Source organism: Camelina sativa, chromosome 20 (genome assembly GCF_030686135.1).
Source record: "Camelina sativa cultivar CO46 ecotype springtype chromosome 20, ASM3068613v1".
NCBI classification, from domain to species: domain Eukaryota; kingdom Viridiplantae; phylum Streptophyta; class Magnoliopsida; order Brassicales; family Brassicaceae; genus Camelina; species Camelina sativa.
The window spans coordinates 33,588,500-33,611,960 of NC_141899.1; the positions used below are offsets into that span (position 1 = coordinate 33,588,500).

The 23,461-nt window shown below is 34.3% G+C and overlaps 3 protein-coding genes and 1 long non-coding RNA gene across 8 annotated transcripts; 2 read left to right on the top strand and 2 right to left on the bottom strand.

The window, feature by feature from the left end:
• Positions 1-2,130: 2,130 nt before the first annotated feature.
• On the bottom strand, positions 2,131-5,516 carry LOC104771861 (ubiquitin-like modifier-activating enzyme atg7). 4 transcript variants are annotated; one of them, XR_015593074.1, is made up of 12 exons: positions 5,266-5,516; positions 4,797-5,002; positions 4,465-4,711; positions 4,265-4,359; positions 3,883-4,178; positions 3,647-3,791; positions 3,411-3,554; positions 3,207-3,316; positions 2,974-3,120; positions 2,771-2,886; positions 2,517-2,679; positions 2,131-2,429 (listed from the first exon to the last, which is right to left on the bottom strand). XR_015593074.1 is itself a non-coding variant. In XM_010496465.2 (11 exons), the coding sequence occupies exons 1-11, from the start codon at positions 5,402-5,404 to the stop codon at positions 2,241-2,243; spliced, it is 2,091 nt and encodes a 696-aa protein (XP_010494767.1). In that variant the 5' UTR covers positions 5,405-5,516; the 3' UTR covers positions 2,131-2,240. The 4 variants fall into 4 exon arrangements, 2 of the variants coding, with proteins under 2 accessions (XP_010494767.1, XP_087361475.1); XR_015593075.1 differs by having other exon boundaries at positions 3,411-3,576; XM_010496465.2 differs by having other exon boundaries at positions 3,207-3,554.
• A 3,293-nt stretch (positions 5,517-8,809) lies between these two features.
• Positions 8,810-10,267, top strand: LOC104771864 (uncharacterized). 2 transcript variants are annotated; one of them, XR_015593077.1, is made up of 4 exons: positions 8,810-8,955; positions 9,263-9,540; positions 9,624-10,001; positions 10,138-10,267. It is a non-coding gene; the product is annotated as an uncharacterized LOC104771864 (long non-coding RNA). The 2 variants fall into 2 exon arrangements; XR_015593076.1 differs by having other exon boundaries at positions 9,659-10,001.
• A 121-nt stretch (positions 10,268-10,388) lies between these two features.
• On the bottom strand, positions 10,389-14,195 carry LOC104771863 (protein NRT1/ PTR FAMILY 5.2-like). The gene is made up of 5 exons (XM_019242525.2): positions 13,987-14,195; positions 13,177-13,394; positions 11,518-12,083; positions 11,029-11,427; positions 10,389-10,902 (listed from the first exon to the last, which is right to left on the bottom strand). The coding sequence occupies exons 1-5, from the start codon at positions 14,099-14,101 to the stop codon at positions 10,446-10,448; spliced, it is 1,755 nt and encodes a 584-aa protein (XP_019098070.2). The 5' UTR covers positions 14,102-14,195; the 3' UTR covers positions 10,389-10,445.
• A 2,860-nt stretch (positions 14,196-17,055) lies between these two features.
• Positions 17,056-19,263, top strand: LOC147919801 (uncharacterized). Its single transcript, XM_087504112.1, has one exon. The coding sequence runs from the start codon at positions 17,056-17,058 to the stop codon at positions 19,261-19,263; it is 2,208 nt and encodes a 735-aa protein (XP_087360238.1).
• The last annotated feature ends 4,198 nt before the right edge of the window (positions 19,264-23,461 follow it).

Below are 23,461 nucleotides of genomic sequence, written 5' to 3' on the forward strand. Positions count from 1 at the left end.
TGTTTCAAAAATACCACAATTTAGTTTTTTTTTTCAAAAATACCACTAAAATATATATTTTTCTAAAAATACCACATAATTGAATTAAAGTTCTAATACTAAAAACTAATTTCTAAATTCTAAATACTAAAACCTATGTCTAAAAACTATACCCTAAAATTAAATGTGTCAACCCAAACCTAAAAAACAAAATTCTACATCCTTAAAAATCAAATTTTGTGTTTGCGGTAATTTTGGAAAAAAAACTTTTGTGGTATTTTTGAAAAACAAAACTACAATGTGGTATTGTTGGAAAAAAAAAATTAGTGGTATTAAAGGAATTTCTCTAATTATAATTAGAATTTGGTACCGATAGTTTTGTTAATCCGTATATAAAACCCGAGTTTTCTCTCTGTCCCGACTATCGAGATCCCTTATCACACCACCCTCTCCGGCGCCGACAAAGCCTTTGCTTGCCGGCGTCGGGACTCCTGTCTCTCTACTACACTCTGTTTCCCAAAGCTCCTTGTTTCATTTTGTTTCTAACCATTTTCTCAATCGTTTCGTCCCACCACATGTATTTCTAAGTTCGACATCGGCTTATTCACTTCGACAAGAGGAGAGAGGTGCGTTCCGACAAATCCTATCTCGCTTCAATCTCGACACATCCATTCTCCGTCGAACCTGAAACCAAGAGAACCCTCCTTAACCAGCTGTGCTCCAACTTCCGATTTGGACGCGGAACTACCTGGTTTGCTCAGATCTAAAGAAACTGGTTCCCTCTTGGTCTTCTTTGAAGCCCTTCCTCTCTGGGTCCCGTCATCGGTCCTGGTCTCCACCCCCTTACTGCGCTTCACCCAGACCTCTCCAGCCTCTTCTGTGAGCTCTCGGATAACTTCTTGTCCAAGGGGTTCCGACCGATGCCTGCTCCGGTGACGACAAAGTTGAGGGCTGACGGCGGCGCAATACTAACCTCTCTTGGTGCTCCCCGTTTGACCTACCCCTCTCACCAGCTGGATTTAGGCCCACCTCTAATCCCATTGAGGCCCATTTATAAAAGGTGTGATATAAATTTAATTCTCCTAAAGCCCAGGTTTGCTCCATCAATCTCTTATTTGTACTCCTTCGTTAGCTTCTCTTTGTACCGAATCATGATTCTACATGTCTGAAGACTGCAACTAGAACATGATCGCTCAATGTCGCTATGTTGGTACAAAAGCTATCTGAGAACCTTGCCTTTAGATTCACCTAGGGTTGTTACTCATGGTTGGATTAGCTTGAAAGTTAACGGCATTATGACCCCATCTCATAGAAGGGTTACCGAAAAATTTTCAAGTGCCCTGCTCCTTCTCACCTGTTCCCTGAACCCAGTCAAGAGATATCTTACATCTCTATGGACGTACCAATTATCTCGGCTTGGTCAAGACGAGGTTCCCTCGGTAGTAGAACATTGGTTTCTTCAGAGTTGCTTGATAGATTTGTTTGTCGAGGTCAGTTTATTCACCCTGTCCGGATGTCTGCTCTGTATAGCCATAGTTATGAATCTGATCCGACATTTTGCTTGAACCCTACTCCTAAACCCTTTGATCCCCTATACCATCTAGCGCCATTAGATCGAATGTTTGGGTTTGTTGACATTTTCCAGGACCAAACTGATTACAAGCTTTGTGTGGATTTCATTTACCTCCATTGCCATGTGAGGGATGGCCCACCTGCTTTGTTATGGCTTGACTTCCATTCTCTACGACTCCCGGTGATAGCTTCATCTAAAATCCTGAGGCTTGTTCCTAAAGACTTGAAGGACTTTGATCCCATGCTCTTGAAACCCCTCATGTTGGCGACAAAACCCATTAGCGTTCCCCCCGTGGAACAACCTTTCACTCACTCAAACGCATTATCTGCTAGAGCCATTTATGTTCACCCGCTGGACAAGGATTTCGTGAAGCCTCACTTCGAATACGAATCCACTTTGAATCCTTTAGACTTCTCAAAGATTATAAAACTTTGCCAGTTTGAAAATCTTTTTGTTAAACTCATGGAACCTTTATCTTTAACTTTCTATGCCTACTCTGATTCATGTTGTAAGAACACACCCTTTGTTGGGATTTAATTTAAATGAAAGTTTCTTGTTTGCCAAAAAAAAAAAAAAAATTTAGAATTTGGTTTCTTCTGTTTTTATTTTGGACTGTAGTTAAAAAATGATTATTAAGTGATTCATATAAAAGCCATCTTGTGAAATGTGAATATTAGTCTATGGACATTTACATAACTACAGCTACATCATCATCATCATCATCATCATCATCAGTATCATCGTCTTCCCAGTCGAGGTTAAATGAATTAGCAGCTTTCTTAAGCTCGGTTAAACCGGTGAGATCCTCCAAGTATGTAGGATGGTTAATAGCTTCAAGTAAGAAACTGTTTCCTCTCTCTCGATACTCCGATATCACCTGAAAGTTATAGAAACGTTATGATCGAGCTTCGCGAGAGCTTACGGTTCTGTTTAGAAAAAACTTTAACATGTGGAAAAAACTTACGGTTTCAGAGCAAGCGGTACAGCTGTCGGAAGCTTGCCCAAGCAGCGTCATCTGTGAGAAATCAGAAACTGAGCCTCGAATCTGATGAGGTAATATCCCGAGAGGCGAATCATCATTGTCTCCTCTGTTACTCGAGCTCGAATTGTCGCCTTTTGCATTGATACTGTAATATACAACATATGCAAGAAGACGATGATAAGCCTGAGCATTGAAAATTCCAATGGTATATTCGATGTTTGAAAAGAAAGACTTACCCAAGTGGGTGTTGTAGGACTTTGACTAAGAGATTAACGGCAAGGGCTCCAGCAATAGAAGCTAAACCTGGGCATGTAACAGTGCATTGTTGGTCTAGAGTTCGATCAGTCATTGACTGCATATACAAGAAAAGAGCGACCAATCAGAACTGAACCGGAGTTATATCACAACAAAACAAAACCAAAGAAGCCAAGGGAATTACATCCTGAGGTGCAACCACGTCGTTGCAAAAGTAACATCCAAGTCTCTGTTTGTTTGTCTTATTCATATCATCAGACAGGGAGGTTGGGCCAGCGCCATGGCGCATTACCATGTAGCTGTCGAAACCTAAAGCTGCATTTACAGCAATCTGAAATTCAAATCAAGCAGATTGTTGTTATACTTATATATAACAAGCAAGATAGAAAGAAAGAAAGAAACAGAGTTTAGAACTACCTTATTGGCATTAGCACAAAGAAGAGAAGGTAACCACCGGCTTTCTCTTGTATCGGTTAACAAGAAAACGACGTCATGAGATTCAATCAAATCGCTAAGGCGTTTACAATCTGCGAGAACAGAATCCTCTTCTTGGCTAGAAATCGGATGTCCTGGCATCGGTATAGCCATAACAACTCCACTAGGTTCCATTGCTGGAAATACCTCTTTAAGCCGTTTAACAGCAGCAACAGCTTTAAACTCGCCACCGCCTATAGAATCTTCAAACGTGTAGAGGGATTGTCTGACTGGATTAGACATAGCTACTTTGCCATAGTCAACAAAGGTGATCTTGCGGATTCCCCAACCCTAACAGAAAAAGAAAGAACAACTAAGAAGATTTTAGTTAACCAGGTTAGTTTGTAAAAATTGTTTGATCTTGAACTCTCTTCAATACATACCAGAAGGGTACGAGCAACTTCGCAGCCCAATGTACCAGCTCCAAGAAGAAGGCATTTGACAGAGTACAAAGCGTCTATGTTAAGAGACGGTACTGCTCGCCATTTCATTAACTTTAAGTTTAAATCAACAGCAGAAGCAGCCAACCTGCGAAAGGATGAGGATCCGTTTTTTTTAATAAGATTATACCTATTTTATTTGATGAAATCATTGACACAAAGCAAAAAAAAAATTGTACCTTATTGGATCCATGGAATTAGCAAGGTTAATGGATTGAAGTACTTGTTTCTCTTTGTTATGAAGCTCCCATCCCACTGAGTTAGGTACAGTCTCAGCTGATTCTCCTGATGAAAGTGTAACTAAGGCTTGACCAACAAGGGAAAGGTTCAAGTCAGGGAAACCGCGACTCTCTTTGTAGCAGAAGAACCAAACTGTCTCGAGGTTCCATCTTGAGCGAATAAGTGCCAAGTAATTTCGGAGTGGCCAACCAGGATTGTTACGAAGGTGACATGGATCATAGAAACCGAAAAGCAACTGCAGAAAGAAAGATAGATAAAGATGAGTTTTCTTACTGGTTTTTTTTACCTATACTAAAAGAGTTAGTTGTTACACATTACTACCTTATGATGATCACCTTGGCATGCTTCCCAGTCTTTAAGATGTCTGATACTAGCTTTTGAATCAGAAGAAACCGAAACCAAAAAGAATGGAACATCTACAGCAGCAAAGACACACGGATACATAACAGATCAGCTACTACTACTACTAACTGAACTTGAATGATAGTACATAAAAGAGAGAAAGTAAGAATGTTGAGTACCGGTTGTTAAATGTGAGTTGCGCCAATCTTTACAAGCAGCAGATACTGATTCAGCCTCTTGAGAACTAAAATAATCTGAAGCTGGCTTTAATTCTACCAAACTTGCAGGAGGATCAAGATCAAACGCAGGGAACGCAACCAAATATCGAAAACTCCATGTCTTAAGGTCAGCAAAGGAGATAACGAGGAATCTTGATAACACAGCAGGGTCCTCAAGAGCTTTTCCTGATTGAATATCACCCCAAATCTAAAAATTTCACCAACAAAATAAGATTAGACTTCACAACACAAGAACTGATGAGAACCAAGTCAGAGATAAGTTTTGTATTAACCTTGTTTGCTTCTGCTTTGAGCAGACTTTGTTTGTCAAGTTTATGGAAGCTTTCGAGGGTATTGGTGTTATACAAAATCCCAGGAACAGGACACTTATTCCTATTTCCATGGCTAGTAATCGATGATTGTTCATCTAAAGGCAATGACTCTGACGAAAGTCTCAAATAATTTGAGCCTCGTGGATGTGAACATGGTCCACAAAAACCTGAAATCATCAATTCCAACAAAAAAAAAGCACATTAATTTCCATCACATTACAACCAAATTCTGAAATCTGAATTTTTCTACTAACGAACAAAACAGAGGAAATCTAAACCTGAATTATATATCTTTAACGATAAAAAAAAAAAAAAAAAAAAAAACAGAGGATTTCAAAGTTTTCAACTTTTTTTTTGTTTGTTCTGTAACCTAAACGGATCATGAGAACTTGCCCAGAAATTGGGTATTGGTGTTTTGTGTTATTTTTACCGGTGATTGAAATAGGAGAATCGTCGATTCCGAGTTTATCGAGTTTCAAAGAGGAGAAGCTATCCCAGAAACCTTCTTGGACTAAACTGTTCAATGGATTGAATTCAAGTACGGCTGGTGAAGTTTCTTTCTCAGACATGGCTGATCTTATTTCTCTGTGAGATTTGCGATTTTGTTAATGAGAGGAGTGTTAGAAAGAAGAAGAAGACGATGATGAGTCAATCCAGGTACGGGTTCAACATTCGTGATTCAATAGAATGGGATATATATATATATATATACTAGTAGATATTAGGCCCGGGACATTTTTAAAAATATTATAATATAATAATAAAAATTATTGTTATATTTCTTTAAAAAATTATTTTATTTGAAATAATATTTATTTTTAATTATTTTCTAAATCTATATATATCTTTTTAATATTAATTATTTAAAAATATTATAATAATTTATTTTTTATGTATACTATAGTTTTATATTATTTGTTTGTTGTATTTGCATCAATATTTGATGAATTATGTAGTAGTAATTTTAATATTATAATAGTGAGCAAATAAAATTTATTAATTTATTAACTATATAAATTTAGTTTTACCAACCGGCTAATGTGGAAATTAAAACAAATATTTTTTATAGATTAAGTAATATATTTTTTATATTAAAAAAAATAATATATCTTTGTTTGTTAAAATTCAAATCACAATATAGCAGAAAAAAATTCTGCATATTTATTAATCTATATGAAAATTTTAAATAATTTGTAAATAAAATAAAAGAAAGATGATAGGAGAATCATAATTTGAAATCTTAATAAAATCTTTGAAATCTAGTTATTAAAAATCTTATTATCGTCTACTTGGATATAAAATTTTAGTTTTTGAAATTCTGATTGGTTTATGTTTTTAATAAAATATTTAGTAATTTTCGTCCATAATTTTATTAGAAAGAGAAAATATTTTTATTAATTAATAATTATCTGGTTTTTTAATAAAATCCTACCCGTTAATTTTTTTAATTTTTTTTCAAATACAAATTTGTTTTCATTTGAATAGATTTTCTTTACTTTTTAAGATTTTTTTTTGATTTGGCAGCGTCTTTTATTTTTAGTTAAGTTTAATTTATTAATTTTAATTAAATTTTGTTAATAGCAATTGAATGTAATTTTTTACAAATTTTAAAGTTAGTTTTATATTATATTTCTCAATTAATATAGTAGAATCATATATATATATATAAGTAGAGTTTCAGTCTCTCCTTATTGGTCCACTTGGCAATGCAATTTTAACAAAAAAAAAATTTATATTAAAACACAAATTTAAAATAATTAATTTTCATATTTAACTCACATAATTTTAACTGAAAATTAATTGTTTTTAAATTTGTGTATTAATATAATTTTTTTTTGTTAAAATTGCATTACCAAGTGGACCAATAAGTAGAGAGTGAAACCTTACTTTTATATATATGATTATAACTGAAAATAAAATAAATTATGCATTAATCATATTCTACCACTCAATTCTATTCAAACACAATAAATTACTATTGTAACTCCATAGTTCTAAATGTAACTTCCATCATTTCTTATCATATAAATAAGCATTCTCTCAATCTATCATTCTCTCATACTGACATTCTTTTACTATCTCATTTTCACATTCTCTCATTCTCTTCTACAATTCCTCAAATCATTTTTCGTTTTTTTTTGTTATTTTTGATTTCTTATTTTTGTTGTATGGGTTGAAAAAAAAAATGAAATATCATTGTAAATTGTTAATGCTAAATTTTAATTTTAGAGACTACATGATATATATTTTACATTGTTCTTATTTTAAAAGATTTATCTCCTTTATCTAATTTGGATTATTATCTTATAAGTAATCATTCTCTCTTCCTCTCCCACCAATATCAAATGTTGTTATATCTCATATGTGTTGTAAGAGTTTGATTCTATATTTTAATTTAGAAAGTATTATATATATATATATAGATATTACATTGTTCTATTTTTTAAAGATTCATCTCCATTATCTAATTTGGATTACCATCTTATAGTAAACATTCTCTCGTCCTCTCCTACCAATATCAAATGTTGTTATATATCATATGTGTTGTAACTTGTAAGAGTTTGATTCTATATTTTAATATAGAAAGTATTATATATATTTAACATTGTTTTCAATTTTTATTTTATTTATATAAAAAAAATATTTCTTTTATATTTCTTGCCTTTCTAATCTATTCATATTTATTTTTTAAATTTGCATAGTTAAATTTAAATTCACATATGTTGGTTTTAACAAAACAATCAACTTTATTTGAGAATTAGATGTTCCTATTCATTTTTAAACGATCAATGTGTAACATATAAGCATTTTATCTTGCAATCACAAGTTCCATTTCCATTGCTTAACTTCATGGTTAAACTATAATATATGTTGTCCTATTTGTAGGAATAACAACATACTTATTTAATTTATTTAAAAGAGCAGATAATTAAACGAAATAAACATTTCTCCAAATTTTATAATTCAATCAGTGAGTGTACTTATTACTTTGAAAAACTTTTACATTGAAGTTCATAAAATCATATAAGAAAACTAAAATGCTATATTACTTCAAATTTGGAAGGAAACACTTGGTATTTCTTTTAAAAAAAGTCAAAACACATATAAAAATTTATTAATATTTAACTCACTTTAAAGACATTAAAGGTCATTTAAATCAAAAATAACATCTATCCAATAATTTCATACATTCCTCCCACAAATAAAAATATATATATATATATGCTCAATATTGTATTTAAATATTACATATTTTTTAGTTAGCTAAATTTATAGTCACATATATACAATATATATACATAAGAATTTATATTCCTTATTAACATCATAATTCGACCCATTATTTGCTTAACTCAATATTGGTTTCAAAGCCAACTAAAGAAAAACAGAAACAATCTTATTGATATTAGATCAAAACATGGACATACAAACATAATCACTTACATGGAAGATATTTTTTTAAAATAACTTATTATTGCAACATCAATGTATGAAGGGTTTACATAAGCAGTTAATTAGAAAATCTATAATACAACAAATGTATTGGAAACAACATCAGTCAATGATAAGATTGGATCCTCAAAAGCAAGAAACAACATCTTCATAATTCATAAAAAGTAAACGCCACAATTATACACATCTGAACGAAATGGTATAAACATATAGTGTATAAATAAAAGGACGGCAAAGCCCGTATATACCTAATTAAAACGAAATAATACGAAAAAGAAAACGAAAAAGACCAAAAAAACAAGAAAGTATCAATTACACCACAACCCACGCGTTGCGTGGGGAAGCTATGTCAGTAACAAAAGGGTTTGACTTTGAATCGAACGGAAAATTGCAAAACCGGATAGCTTTTCAATTATAATGGTTTAAATCGGACGTTTCAGATTTTCCATAGTAAAACCAAACCGAACCAATTCGGTTTTGTTCTGTGTCTGTAAAACTCGTAATTGTTGTATCCGTCCAATAAACTTGAAGTTCAAAGATCTCATTATCATGACATCACACTCCTCCTTGTTCTTTCTCCTCCTCTCACTCTCTTCAGAAGCTTAGCTTAGTCGTTGGATCTCGTTGATTTCGAAATCTGCGGAGTCTTTTTGCTTTATCAAAATCGGTAATTCTTAAAAAGTCTTCAGTTTTTTTTTTCGTTTGATTCTGATGGGTTGTTTAGTTTAATCACTAGATTCTTCTCCGGTGAAGTAACCCAATAAAGATGAACTTTTTTTTATTTTTTTTTGGTTCTGCCTTTGCTAGAATCTGTTGCCTTTTAGGTTTAGAAGAGTTTACAAAGACCAATCTAGAAATGCATTGGTGATTTGCCCAGTTTTGATTTGAGAATTTGCCTAATTTCATAGTGAAGACAACACTTCTCCTTGACTTGTTGTATAACTCACTGTCTTCCTTGTCCTCTTTTGCGCCAGAAGCTGAAGATGAAAAGTTCATCTCTTTTCATGGCTGCAGCCACTCGATGAAACAGACAAGTGGAGATCACGCTTTCAACCGTCCCTCTACCTTTCAGACCTTTGCCCTGGATCCTCAGGTTAAGAGTAACATAATGGATGACTTGGATCGGTTTGTGGTGGATCAAACGTGCTGCAAGGTGCTCAAGGAAACTGCTAACAATTCCATCCTAGTTGTGGAGGATATAAATTACTTAAGCAACTTCATGAGTACAGAGCTGGAAGATGATGATTCAAAGGTATAAATTTTGATCTCTTGCACTTATAAAGCAACTTTTATTTATAGGAGTTCATGTCTTGGTTTGTATTGGCTTTTCATTAGGTAACACTCTTGGGCTTACTTGATTTTATGGATAGGGGTTGGTCAAACTGTGGTGACCAGAGGGTCATCATCTTCACAACAAACAACAAAGAGATGGTTGATCCAGTGTGTTTCTAAGACCCGGACGCTTGGATAATCATATCCACTTGCCTTACTGCACACCTAGTGTCTTTGAAATTCTGGTTACCAACTATCTCAAAATCTTTACCCACAAGCAGATCAAGGAGTTATTGCTGGAAACTGAAGTAAGTCCTGCTGAGGTTGTTGGGCAGCTGACTGATTGTAAACCTGTGGACCAAAAACTAGAAGGGTTGATTGACTTCTTGACAGCCAAGACGACGAAAATGGACGACTCTCGAAAGGTTGGTGGAAGTGTAGGTTAGTCTTCTTCTGATGATGGTTGACGTGCTATGGTAGAATATATGACTTGATAGTTTGACTCTTATTTTGATTCTGAATTTTGCCTTGGACTATATGGAGATATTTAATGTGGTATCTCATACTGCGGTTTCAGGATTTCTTTTGTCGTAGGATGGTTAAGTCAATGCGTATTGGTTCGAACAAGTTAAGAGGGTATATTGGTTTGTGATTTTGAGATTATGTGAAAAGGTTTCTAATGTTTATAAACATCAAATTATGTTTTACGCCTGTGGCCTTTGCTTTAGTCTTTTTTCTTTTAGTATGCTTCGTGTTTGGCTTCGAGTAACTATTACTTTCTTACGACTTTGAAGTGAAAGAAACTAAACGTAATAAGTCAAGAATGAAAGTTACTTAAACTGCTGAAATGATGATATAGAAAAAAAAACACTATAGTGTTATACATTATTTGTCATTCATGCTCTTCATTTCCTCCTCTTTCACATCCACTGAATCAGTAACCTCAGCTCTATATACATAAAACCTAACTACGACTAAGAACAAGACAAAGTTAACCAGATTGAGTACTGCAAAGAACATGTAATAATAATCCAACCTAGACTCGTTAAGATTATTCAAAATCCATCCCCTTCCTCGCTTCTTTGTTATCTCGGACACTGTCGATAACAAGAAACTGCTCATGAAGTTTCCGACTGCTAAACTCGTTGTCGAATACGATGTTCCTAGACTTTTCATGCAATCGGGAGCTTGATCATAGAAAAATTCTAGCTTTGCAACATTTAAAAATGAATCAGCTATACCCATTAGCACGAATTGAGGAAGCAAAACGAAGATAGTCAAAGGTAGTTTTACTCCGGTTTTATGGATGAGACCATGATCAGCAGCTATTTTGAGTCTATACCTGTTACAAATAAAGAAAGGTGTAAGGAAACTAATGCAACACAAGAAATTATTTGATATGTTTTGTCTTTAATTTTTTTTGTTCCTTCATTAGTTTAAGATGGAAGCTCTTTAATCTTAACAATACCTTTCAGTGACACATGCAACGATCATGATGAGGATATGAAAGGAAAGACCAATTCCCATTCGTTGAAGCAAAGTAATGCCTCTCGGATTTCCGGTGTATTTTCGGGTTAGCTTAACGAAGACTCGATCGTATATGACTATGGAAATGAGCATTGAGAGTGTGACAAATGCGGAGAGACTAGCTGGTGGGATGCTGAAAGCTCCAGTGACTTTCCGGTCTAGAGTGGTTCCTTGTTTAACAAACAAAGTGTTGACTTGAGCGATCATCATGCTTGGGACGAAAGTTATGAACAAGACAGGTAACATTCTTAGCATTTGTTTTGTTTCTTCGACTTCTGTGGTTGTACATAGATTCCATTTATGGTTTGTTCCTGTTTTGAGTGAAGCTCTGTCTAAAAACCTGCAACATATTTACATGTTAAGTACTTTATGTATACTTAGGATATAAAAATTTAAAATTGAGATTAAACTAAATAAAAATACACGTTACCGTAAACTTGGAGTGGCGTGGATCGGGAAGGCGCTTTTCCGCTCATATTCTAGTGAAGGCAGCTCGTGGAAGCTCGTGAGGCCATGAGCCATCGGCGCATTGGCTTTGCGAAACGAAGCCACAATGACACGAGCCATCCTGGTGAATGGGCTACCAGTTGGTAGTTTATGGCGGTAAAACGGAGTGCCCAACAAGAAAATAGAAATGGAAATAGCCAAACCCATTGTTGGAAGTCCATAACCCAAGGTCCAGCCAACATTATCTTGAACATAGACAAGAATAGTGTTGGCAAAGAGAGTACCAAAGAAGATACTAAACATCCACCAATTGAAGAACGATAGCTTTCGAATCTTCTCCTTTGGGTCGAACACATCGAACTGATCGGCTCCTATTGTTGATATGTTCGGTTTTGTACCGCCCGTACCGATAGCTAATGTGTATAACGCTCCAAAGAAAACTGCTAACCGTAAAACCGAAGGGTTTTTGCAATCTTCCACATTAGCCGCGGAACATTCTGGTGGCTTAAGTCCCGGTATGGATACTGATAATGTTAGCACCATCATCCCCTGTGATTCATAAGATAATATATCTCATTTTTTCATTATAGAACTATCGTTTATGCAAGTTATGAGTTGAGTATGAGTGTGAGTGTGAGTGTGAGTGTAAGTGTAAATGTAAGTGTGAACTAATCCAAGTTGTCAATAAATATGCGTACAACTTGCAAACCTCTCTTTTATCAAAAACTAAAAATGTCAAAGAAACAAATCGAATCTTAAACCGACTACCATACCCATATATAGTGGATAAGTCTTTCGAATACTTCATTTATTTTATTAATTGTTGTTCTGATCTAAAAAATTTCTTCTGTCTAGGAACACTTTCTAAAATTTTCGATCGAGACAAGAAGAAATGAGTAATAATGATTTTTTCAAAGTCAACTGTTGGTTCTAAGTACATATGTGGTTCTAAATAATACACATTTTTCTACGTTTTTCTCGTAGAAAAAGTATTGCACGCTTCTATCAACAGGTAAAAAGACTTAATGCAAAAAAAAAAAAAAAAAAAAAAAAGACTTAATGCATAGATTCTAGAACATAAGAACAAAAAAACATGGACTTTAGTTTGGAATTTAAATCGGTCGTTATCTTATCTCGCTCTCATGAACAAAAAAATATGGTCATGCTACAGACAAAACGTAATGGTGAATCATCTCAGTCATCACGTTTTTAGGCTCCCACGTCTATATTCACGTTTTTAGACATATTTACCTAATTTAGTTCTATATAACTATATAACTATCATCACGACTTTGATATGTTAACTCACACATATATATATATATATATATATATATATCATATGTATGTACAAATACAGTTTTAATTATTAAAAAAAAATTCAAAGTCCCACTAACTAGAAACCTCAACATGCAAAGCAACAACAAAAAAATCGTAATAATACAGTATATAATTTTGTTCAAAAAAAACATTACAGTATATATAAAACGTGGTGTCATCAAACACTGATATAAGTGTCCTTGTAATGACAAATTAAAATAAACTATACGTATAGTCCCATAAAGTAATTATATTGTATGGTGTACCGTACGTACGTACGTTTCTGTGGGTTGCTTCGTTATAGAATCAGAAATAAACGTACCGAGAAATAGATAGCACAGGAGATAACGAAAGTGATGTAGCGACCAAGATGAGCGTCTGCGACGTAAGCACCCAAGATTGGTGTGAGCCAACTAGTCCCAACCCAGTTGGTCACATTGTTCGACGACTTGACCGTTCCTTGGTGCAGTTTGGTTGTCATGTAAATCACTAGGTTGCTTGATATTCCGTAATAAGCCATCCGTTCAAACACCTCGTACACTTTTCAGAAGAAAAAAAAAAGAATAAATAGTAAGATTACATAACGAAACAGTAAGAGTATGAATATAAATTTAATGTGGAATATATAGAATATTTTCCTAGAAATTTCTATACTATTTTATGCCGAAAGAAAATTCCTATACTAGAAAATATTAAATATATATGAAACAATGGATCATTGAAATTATGAATATAAATTTTCGTTGACGAAATTTAGTTTTCAGTTCATAGTATTTTTTAAAAAATTATTTAGTGATCAACCTTGTGTTAATTTTTTCTATATGGAAAATAAAATGTTTTTTTCCTTTTTTGCAAAAAGGGTTGGAAAAGAAATTGTTTATGACCTCAAATTAATTTATTTATGTTCTTAATTAGGATAAGATACGTCACTAACTTTTTACTTTCTCTCGTAATCATTAGAAAGATTCCAAGACTCATGGAAGCTTTTAAGATATATAGTAGTAATCTTAAAAATAAAACAAAAAGACTGTTAAGAATCAACGAATAAATCATTTTAATTGTAATCAAAATCTATGAAGAGAAAAAAAAACAATTAATATAGAGGATATAAAATTAATGAAAGAGTAAATACCAACGACGAAGGAACAAGCTTTCCAACGACCTCTAATGGATCTTCGAACAGGATTGCCTCGAAGATCAACGGTTCCATCTTTTGTGTAGTCGTCTCCAACCTCTTCTACTGTCATTTCTTCTCTCACTTCTCTGTCTTTCTTTTTCCTCTCTCTATTTGTTTTTCTTTGTTTGGTAGCTCAAGTGTTTTTTTCTTTGTATAATGTAAAGAGAGAGTGGGCACTTTTGCCTCATATATATATACAAAGTAGATGATGGGGCACATGGATAAAAAGCGAATCTTTCAACGTAACACTTAGAAAGTGTATTCAAAACAGAATTTTGGAGGATTTTGGAGGATTTATGATATTCTGGATTTTAGGAGAATTAAAGTAAATTTTTAAGGTAGTTTGGTAGGTTTATTATTATTTTCAAATTTTGAAAAAAAAAATAGTTTGTAATTTGATGAGATTTAATGAGATTTGGTGAGACTTAAGTGGGTTTTTAAAAAATTCTCAAGTCCAAACGAGAGGTGTTCATATAGCATAACACAAAGAATATGTTGAACATATTCATATGTATAGAGGTTGGTTTTTGGTTTTTTGGCAATTTGATCGGAACAGTATAACTCAAAGATTTCAATTGAAAAGTACAAAACATAATTTAAAGATAAATTAAAACACTTTTGCTTCCATATTCATAGCATTGGTCCACATATGTGTAACCATTGTTGTTCTCCAGTTATTAGCATGAACTCTTTGTTGTTCTTGAGTACCATGAAACTCTTCATCTCAATTATTTTCACAAAAACTGACACCACCGTAATATGCACATGAAGCTTTTATCCTAATCTCGAGAGTATATATACCTAACAACTAACAATAATAAAATAAAATAAAACAAAACGTGAAGTCCATAATTAACACACAAGAAAAACAGAGAAAGGAGAAGAGAGAGAGCCCAAAACGAGAGAGGAGAAGAGAACAGAGAAAGGTAGAGAGAGAACCCAGACTTTTGCAATTCGTAATTTGTTTTTTTTTTTTTAAGCAATCATTCAAAACAACCTCTCGAAGGTGAGATTTTTTAAAAAGAGGATTTCCCTTATAAAAATGTACCGAAAGTCTCCCACAATCATTATTATGTTTTCTAAAAAAAAAGAACTTGGTTTTGAATAACAGTGGATTTGTTATGATTTTTGCAAATTGTTGATTGAATAACACTGAATTGTAAGTGATTTTGTATAATTTTTAACAAATTTAATATTCAATAACAGTAGATTTGAGATGTGATTTTAAAATCACTAGTTGAATAACAGGGGATTTAAAAAAAAATCACAAATCCTCCCAAATTCTGTTTTGAATACACCCCCATTATATTTACTGCCTAATGTGAAAGTTAATAAAATTATTCAGTATTCCTTAATCGTCCAATAGGGAGTTTTGGACAATTATCCTAACCTTTCTGTACAAAATAATTGCATTACTAAATATGAAAAAAAATTAGGATAGGGAAATCTATTTTATCTTACTTTTCCTTTTTTTTTGGTAGAATGACTACAAAATAATTATTATGGTGACTCATCGGCATGATTTGTCTTTTCAGTCGATGAAACAGAGAAGTGGAGATCTCACGCTTTCAACCATCCCTCTACCTTTCAGACCTTTGCTCTGGATCCTTAGGTTAAGAGTAACATAATGCATGACTTGGATCGGTTTTTGGTGGATCAAACGTGCTGCAAGGATGTGGGGAAAGCTTGGAAGAGAGGTTATCTCTTGTATGGTCCGCTTGGGACAGGCAAAACAAGTTTGGTTGCTGCCATGTCGAATGATCTACAAGTTGATGTATATTATCTAGACATTACTGGAGTTAGCAACAATTCTCAGCTTTTGACGTTGCTCAAGGAAACTGCTAACAATTCCATCCTTGGTGTGGAGGATATAAATTACTTAAGCAAGTTCATGAGTATTGAGCTGGAAGATGATGATTCAAAGGTATAAATTTTGATCTCTTGCACTTATAAAGCAACTTTTATTTATAGGAGTTCATGTTTTGGTTTGTATTGGCTTTTCATTAGGTAACACTCTTGGGTTTACTTGATTTTATGGATCGGGGTTGGTCAAACTGTGGTGACCAGACACCAGAGGATCATCATCTTCACAACAAACAACAAATAGATGGTTGATCCCGTGTTGCTAAGACCAGGACGCTTGGATATTCATATCCACTTGCCTTACTGCACACTAGTGTCTTTGAAATTCTGGTTACCAACTGTCTCAAAATCTCTGACCACAAGCTTTTCAAGAAGATCAAGGAGGCTGGAAACTGAAGTTAGTCCTGCTGAGGTTGTTGGGCAGCTGACTGGTAAAAAATCTGTGGACCAAAAACTAGAAGGGTTGATTGAGTTCTTGACAGCCAAGAAGACGAAAATGGACGACTCTCGAAGGTTGGTGGAAGTTTAGGTTAAGTCTTCTTTTGATGATGGTTGACGTGCTATGCTAGAATATATGACTTGCTAGTTTGACTCTTATTTTGATCCTGAATCTTGCCTTGGAGTATATGGAGATGTGTAAGTCTATGTGTCGAAGGTGAAAGCATGAAGACTTACGATGCTACAAGGTTGGTTTGTTGGACTCTGGAAAATAGGTTCACGCGTAGAAACCGTAACGGAGATCGAGTGACGTGGCTGTGTTTGTGTTTTTAGAGACTCTTTGATTAAAGAATAAGTTATTATCATATTTATTAAGAAGATTTGGGCTTATCCTTTAATAGGAAAGTAGGTCATATGAGGTATCCTATATATTGTATTATTGGACAAACATGTTGTTTGGCCGTTCAAGAAGAATTTTAGAAAACTAAGCGAATAAGCTTTTAGGGTTATTAGAGATTTTGGTTGGATTAAAAATTGGTCAGTGACAAGTCGTGTTGACTGTGTGTAAATCTGATTAAATATATCTTGTAAGATTGTTTAAGTGATTCTTAATAAGAAAAGAAGTTCTTTTCAATATTGGCTGCATCTTCGTTTTTGCAATTGGTATCATAGCAGTCAACCAACGAGAGCTCTATACTCGCTACAGGTTGAGATCTTGGGATAATGATGCAGTCGGGTAATGAGTTGATGATGCTTCAAAGAGCTGTGATCTTGGATGAACAAAGCTATGGTCGTTGGAAGGTATGCATGGTTCAGTTGATCCGTAATCTAGGTGAGGATGCTTGGACGGCTGTGGAAGAAGGATGGGAACCTCCCTATGAGAAAACCGAAGCTGGTGACAAGATCACTAAACCTAAGGCATGCTGGACGGTAGAAGAAAAGAACTTGTCTAAATACAATGCTAGGGCTCTTAATGCTATCTTTGGAGCTAGTGATGATGATGAGTTTAAGCTTGTTCAAGGTTGTGAATCAGCTAAAGATGCTTGGGACATTCTGCAGAAGACTCATGAAGGAAACTCAAGTGTCAAAAGAACAAGATTAGACCAACTTGCATCTCAATTTGAAGTCTTGAGGATGGATCCAGGAGAGTCTATTTCACAGTTTAGTGCAAAATTGAGTGCTATTGCTAATGAAGCAAAGAATCTTGGTAAGATCTATAAGAATACCAAGCTGGTTAAAATTTTTATTAGATGTCTGTCATCTAAGTATGCAGCACACAAAGCTGTCATGCGAGTCTCTGGAAACACTGATACTTTGAAATTTGAAGATCTGGTTGGTGTGTTAAAGTCAGAAGAAATGGAGGTTGCTGAAGAACAAAGAATTCATGACAAAGGGATTGCTTTCAAGGCAGACGATACAAGTGACCAGTTAAAAGAAATTAAGGAGAATATGTCGTTGATGGCAAGGAACTTTGGAAAGGCTTTGAAGCGTGTTGAAAATGGTCAAGGAATAGATTCTTCTAGCTGGAACAGAAACGATGCAGAGAGATCTAACAATCGTTTCAACAAGACTGAAAAGGAGAAGGCTGATCATAGAAAAGATGTGCAATGTCACGAGTGTAATGGTTTTGGACACTACAAACCTGAATGTCCTTTGACAAAGAGGAAGGAGATGAAATGCTTTGAGTGTAAAGGAATAGGTCATTTGAAAATAGAATGTCCAAATTTGCAAAAAGCAAAGAACAAGTCATTTCTCAGCTATAGCGACTCAGAGTCAGAAAGTGATGAAGAAGAAGGAATGCTCAATCTCTTTGCTTTCAGTGTCAAAAGCGATGATGTGCCAGTTGAAAGCTCCAATGATGATGAGGAAGAATCAATTACAAAAGAAAGCTACTGTGTTTTGTATGACAATTGGGTTCAGCTTTGTAATGAAAAGCTGTTACTTATCAAGGAAAAGCTGAAACTAGAAGCCAAAGTTAACATGCTGGAAGAAAGGAAGCCTGAAGTTTTGATCCGTGATGAACTTCCTCCTACTGAAAAGGAGCTGTTTGAGAGGAAATTGAAGAACTTACATGAGATGTATGGTTTAGAAAAAGAAAGATCAACAAGCCTAGAAAGGGAATTGAATGAGAACCACAAAAAAATCAGGATGTTGAACAATGGTGGAAAGAAATTAGATGAGATCTTGTCAATGGGAATTGTTGGATCTCAACATCGTGGTCTGGGCTATAACGAACAACAGGATGTTGAACTTTTGTCATGTGATAATTCTATAAGCTTTGTGAAAAGTAACGTAACTCATGCTGTGGAGTCGACTGTTCTGAACAAAGTTGAACTACAGAGGAAGGCTGTAGTACCTGCAAAAAACAGAGCATCACGAGTCAGGTCTGGAAATCCTCGACAAAGCTGGACAGATTCCAAGCAAATAAGAAGTAATATTGTGTGTTTTCACTGTGGCAATACAAGTCATGTTCGTAGTTTCTGTTTCAAGTTTAAGAACAAAATCAAGGAGCTTTGGATGGCTAGAAAATGTTTCATCGATCCACTTCACTTTTGCAAAGTCTGGGTTGCTAAAAAGGATCTTTACAGTAAGGTTTCTGAACATAATGAAAGACAATATAATCAAGTAATCCAGGAAACTGAGGAAATCAACTTATGCTGCAATCTCTCGAAGATAGTCACTGAAGAAGATGTTGGAGTTGAACCTGAGGTTTTACAGAAGCATGTTGCAGAACCACCTGTACAAGAAAAAGTCACAACTGAATCAACTAGATCCAATAGTGCTGATTGGAATGATGAATCATCAGGAGTCTTAGCTACATCTAAACAGTTTCAAAGACATAAGAATCACTCTGCTGCAGTTGCAGTTGTTGAGCAAACCCCTCATCATATTCAGATGAATTTTCAAGAAGTGGTGCAACATTGGCCCTGATTGGTAACGGCTGTTATTTTTGGCTGTAAAGACTTTGACTTTAAAATTTTAGCTGTAGAGAATTTGGCTGTAGATGCTTTGACTGTAGAAACTTTAACTGTTAAAATCTGATTGTTTACCAGCAACTTTTAAAGCTGTAGCTGTTATTTTTATTATTATTATAAGTATTAATAATAAATATATATTATGTCAGAAATTAATTTATATAACATTTTAATGACAAAATAAATTTTATTAATGATAAATTAAAATTTTAAAAAATATAAATCAATCAAATATGAAATTTTGTCTGAAAACTAATTAAAAACAAACAACTATAAGAATAATTTTCGGTAACAATACACTTCAGCAATAAATTAAAAGATAGTAATAATACAATAGTCAATATAAAATTTTGCTAACAATATTCTGATTTTTCTTTTGTTTTTGGTGATTGATTCTTGATTATACTAGCAAATATCAATAGTGTCTTTTAATTGTTTTGAATGTTTTTTTTCTATTGAGTAGTTATATGAGCAGTCAAAAATCTATTAACCACTAATCAATGCATTGTTTGAATGTTATTCTCTTATTAATGATGAATTTCATAAACTCTTTTATAGTATTATTAGTGATGATGATGAAAAAATAAAATTTATTATTGAAATAGGTCTTAAAAGAAAGAGAAAAAAATGAAAATAATTAATTTATAAAAATAAAATATGTAAAATATTTATATATATTTTTGAAGAGGTTTTAAATATAAAAGGGTGAAAAAAAAGAATGCTTTAAAAATTGTTTTGTTTTAAAGCATGAATTTGACGCTTTAAAAAAAAGAGGAAAACAAGGAAGAGAACAAAAAAAGTGACTTTTAAAACTTTAAAAAAATTAAAAGCCAAAAAAGCATGATTGGCAAAAAAATGGCTGTCATGACTTTAAAAAAATTTAAAGTCTTAAAAGTAGGCTACCAATCAGGGCCATTGTTGTGTTTTAAAAGTTGAACCTAAGGATATCATAACAGCTCTTGAGGATTATTTTTGGTACAAGGTATAAAACTTATATGTGGCTAGATCTATATGTTAAAGTAAGAAACGCAAACTTTGTTAACGGGGTTCGGATAACCTACATCCCCGGGACCAAGTCCAGAATTCATTAACTAGAAAAGTTGTATCATACAATTGTATCTGATGGGGCGACGCCACACACCTTGTCTGAACCCTAAGGCGCACACCTCTTCATGAAACCCTCTCCTGGTATTTATAACAATTGCTCAAACCTAGAATTGACAACTTTCCTATTCTAAATCGGTAAACTAACATATTTAGATAACTCCTAAATAGAATTAATCCTAATTCCATAACTCGGTAGGATTAGTATAGCTTGCACCTCAAGCTATCTTCAAGCTTATGCCAACATTCTCCCTCTTAAGCTTGAACTCCTTTTCTTTCAAATCTCTCATGCCAATGAGATCCCTCATTTCTTTATAGTTGTTTCTTCCAAGCACTTTAGTCAAGATATCCGCCTTTTACTCACTCCCGCGTACATGCTCGACTTCCACTTCCCCACTCTCCACATCTCTTATATCTCTACAAAAGCTCATCTTATTTCCGTGATTGATCCCCCTTTTGATGTCTTCACCAAAAAACAATTAACACCTGAAAACTGTGCGCGAAACAGACTGAAGAGGCTTGAACAAATAACAAACCAACCAACACTATCTTCATCTCCTTCATTCTTTTGCTTAAGTTAAACAAGATTCAACTTCTTAACCATCTTTAATACCCACAAGTATCATGTTCATCCCACAGAGACATAGAGACTTCACCTTAGTCTTTCTAGTCTTTGTGACTGCAGGAGACACATCTTAGATTGATCCCAATCAGCTTCTCATAGGATTTTCTTTTCAAATAAGCTTGATATCTCCTTGCAAATTTCCTTTGAAAACTTATGACTGAACTTATGATAATCACTGAGAAGAACCTCTTCTCCTTTTTTCATCAAAAGAAATCTTCAAATACTTCAACCTTGATGATGCAGATCATATCTCCTTGTCCCTTTCTTTTTTTTCAAACAACTCTACATTTCCTTTCAGATCTCTTTTAATCTCTTCAACCACACAATCTTCTTTATGAACTTTGTTAATCACACATACCTGTTTACAAGCTGAGAAGATGATCATCTCTTCTGAAATTATGCTCTCCAATCTAACCTTCAATATATTTCTTCACAACTTCTTGTTTGAGACAACTAAAAATCCTGCATTTTTTTCATCAGTTTTGATGCAGAGCACAATGGAGTAGCAAACCAACCCAAAAAATTATGAAATTTTGTGGCAATATCAACAACAGTCATATGAAGACACAGGAAAAAACATATCACGATTTCCATTTACGGTTTGAAAGTTACGGCCACTTTCCCAGAACAGATCCGGAATGATGCAACCTGCAAGCAGTCCAACTTTGAAAGCAAGTTCCCACTAAACCACAAGGAATCAGATGACAATCTTTATATCAATGGAAAGATCTCGCTCTCAAGAATTCAGAACATCTTTCGTAGCTTAAATCCGAGATCTGTAGCAATAATTACCGAAGAAGAAAGTACCAACCCTAGAAGGAAAACTGTTCTTGAATCCCCCGGAAACTTCTTCTTTTCATCATTCTTACGATTCCTCTTGTTCTTCTTGCATCTGTTCACTTTCTCTTTTGTAGGATTAAGCAATGAATCAACTTCCAACACTCCCTCTTGATTCATTAGCTGAATCCCCAAAGTCCAAAAAATTAGGAGATTTGATCCCACACGCTACTTCTTCTCGGTTGGTTCGTGAATCTCTTTCATGACATTGGTAGAACTCATTTGTGAGTTCCCTTACTCCCTCATTGCTTACAATCTTCACAAGATTTTAATTTGCTTTGTCACTCTCTCTCTCAGATCTCCCTCTTGCTCTTATTCTTCATGAATTTTTTCTTTCCTCTTTCTTCTTCTGCAGGTCCTTAGAGTGGAATAACTCTTTTCCCACTTCAATGGAGCTAATGCTTCACGTCAGTCTCTTCCGGTTAATCAAACCCTCACCACGTCGATTGTTCTTCATGGAGACTCTATGCTCTCCACAGTCCACACACATGTAATTCACTTCTCCCTCTTTTTTTGATTGTGTGTCTCAATAAGGCAAACATCTCTACCTCCAAATCATGCCCACCGTTGCACCTTTTGGCAAGTATCCATAATTTGAGTGTCTCGACTTGATCTTCACAACCCCGCAAAGTCAAGCCTTCAACTCCCATCTCGATCAGCCACAGTAAATTAAATCCTACCTCCAAGTCTTCTACTCATAATCTCACATGACGCCTTTAAACCTTCAAACCAAATATATCTCCAAAAAAAAACGCTGTCGGCTTCTTCTTTTTTTTCTTTACAAACTCTCTTCTATGTTGTGTCAATTCAGTTCTCCATCATCTTATTCATAATTGATCATCCAAACATGATATGTCTTTGTTCTTCTCTTCACCCTCAACGGACAAAGAACTGGATACGATGCAATATTTTTCTTCATTAATTTGTTAGTACCGAAACAACCGAAACAGTCAATACTTTTGATTTCATAAGCTCTTGTGCGCAACTTCTCTTCTTTAGAGCAATCAGTCAATCACGATTCACAAACATACTCTCTCTAGTGACGTCTTTATCCAATACTCTTTCGACTCAGAGACCAGACCATGCTTAGTTACAATTGTAATCTGTAATCAACCCAACGAAACTTTGTCCAGCTTCTAATCCCAAAGCTCAACCAAGTTTTGGAACAAACCCATCACACAACTTCGACACGAGACCGACAAAGCTCATCTCTTCAAATCGACCTCTTGCTTCTTCCTTCAGGGTTTGTAAATTTTGATATTCAAAGAAGGATTAGATTATCTTCATCTGAATTAAAATAAAACAACAATATTCTTATCTCTTAATCATCGAAACGAGTCAGAGACGAGGATGACTCTCAATGCCTTTGAGAGTTGAGACCTTATCCTTATCTTCGCATCACTAGAATCAGTTGTAGCTCTGATTTGAATCAGTTATTTGCTATAGTTATTTGCATCAAAGCATATATCCCTGGTAAAATAAAAAAATCAAATTTGATGCTTTAAAGTTTCTGAATCAAGCACCCTCTGATTTTGTGAGCTTCTCTATTCAACTTCTTATTTATTCCTCTAACTCATGATGAAATCTT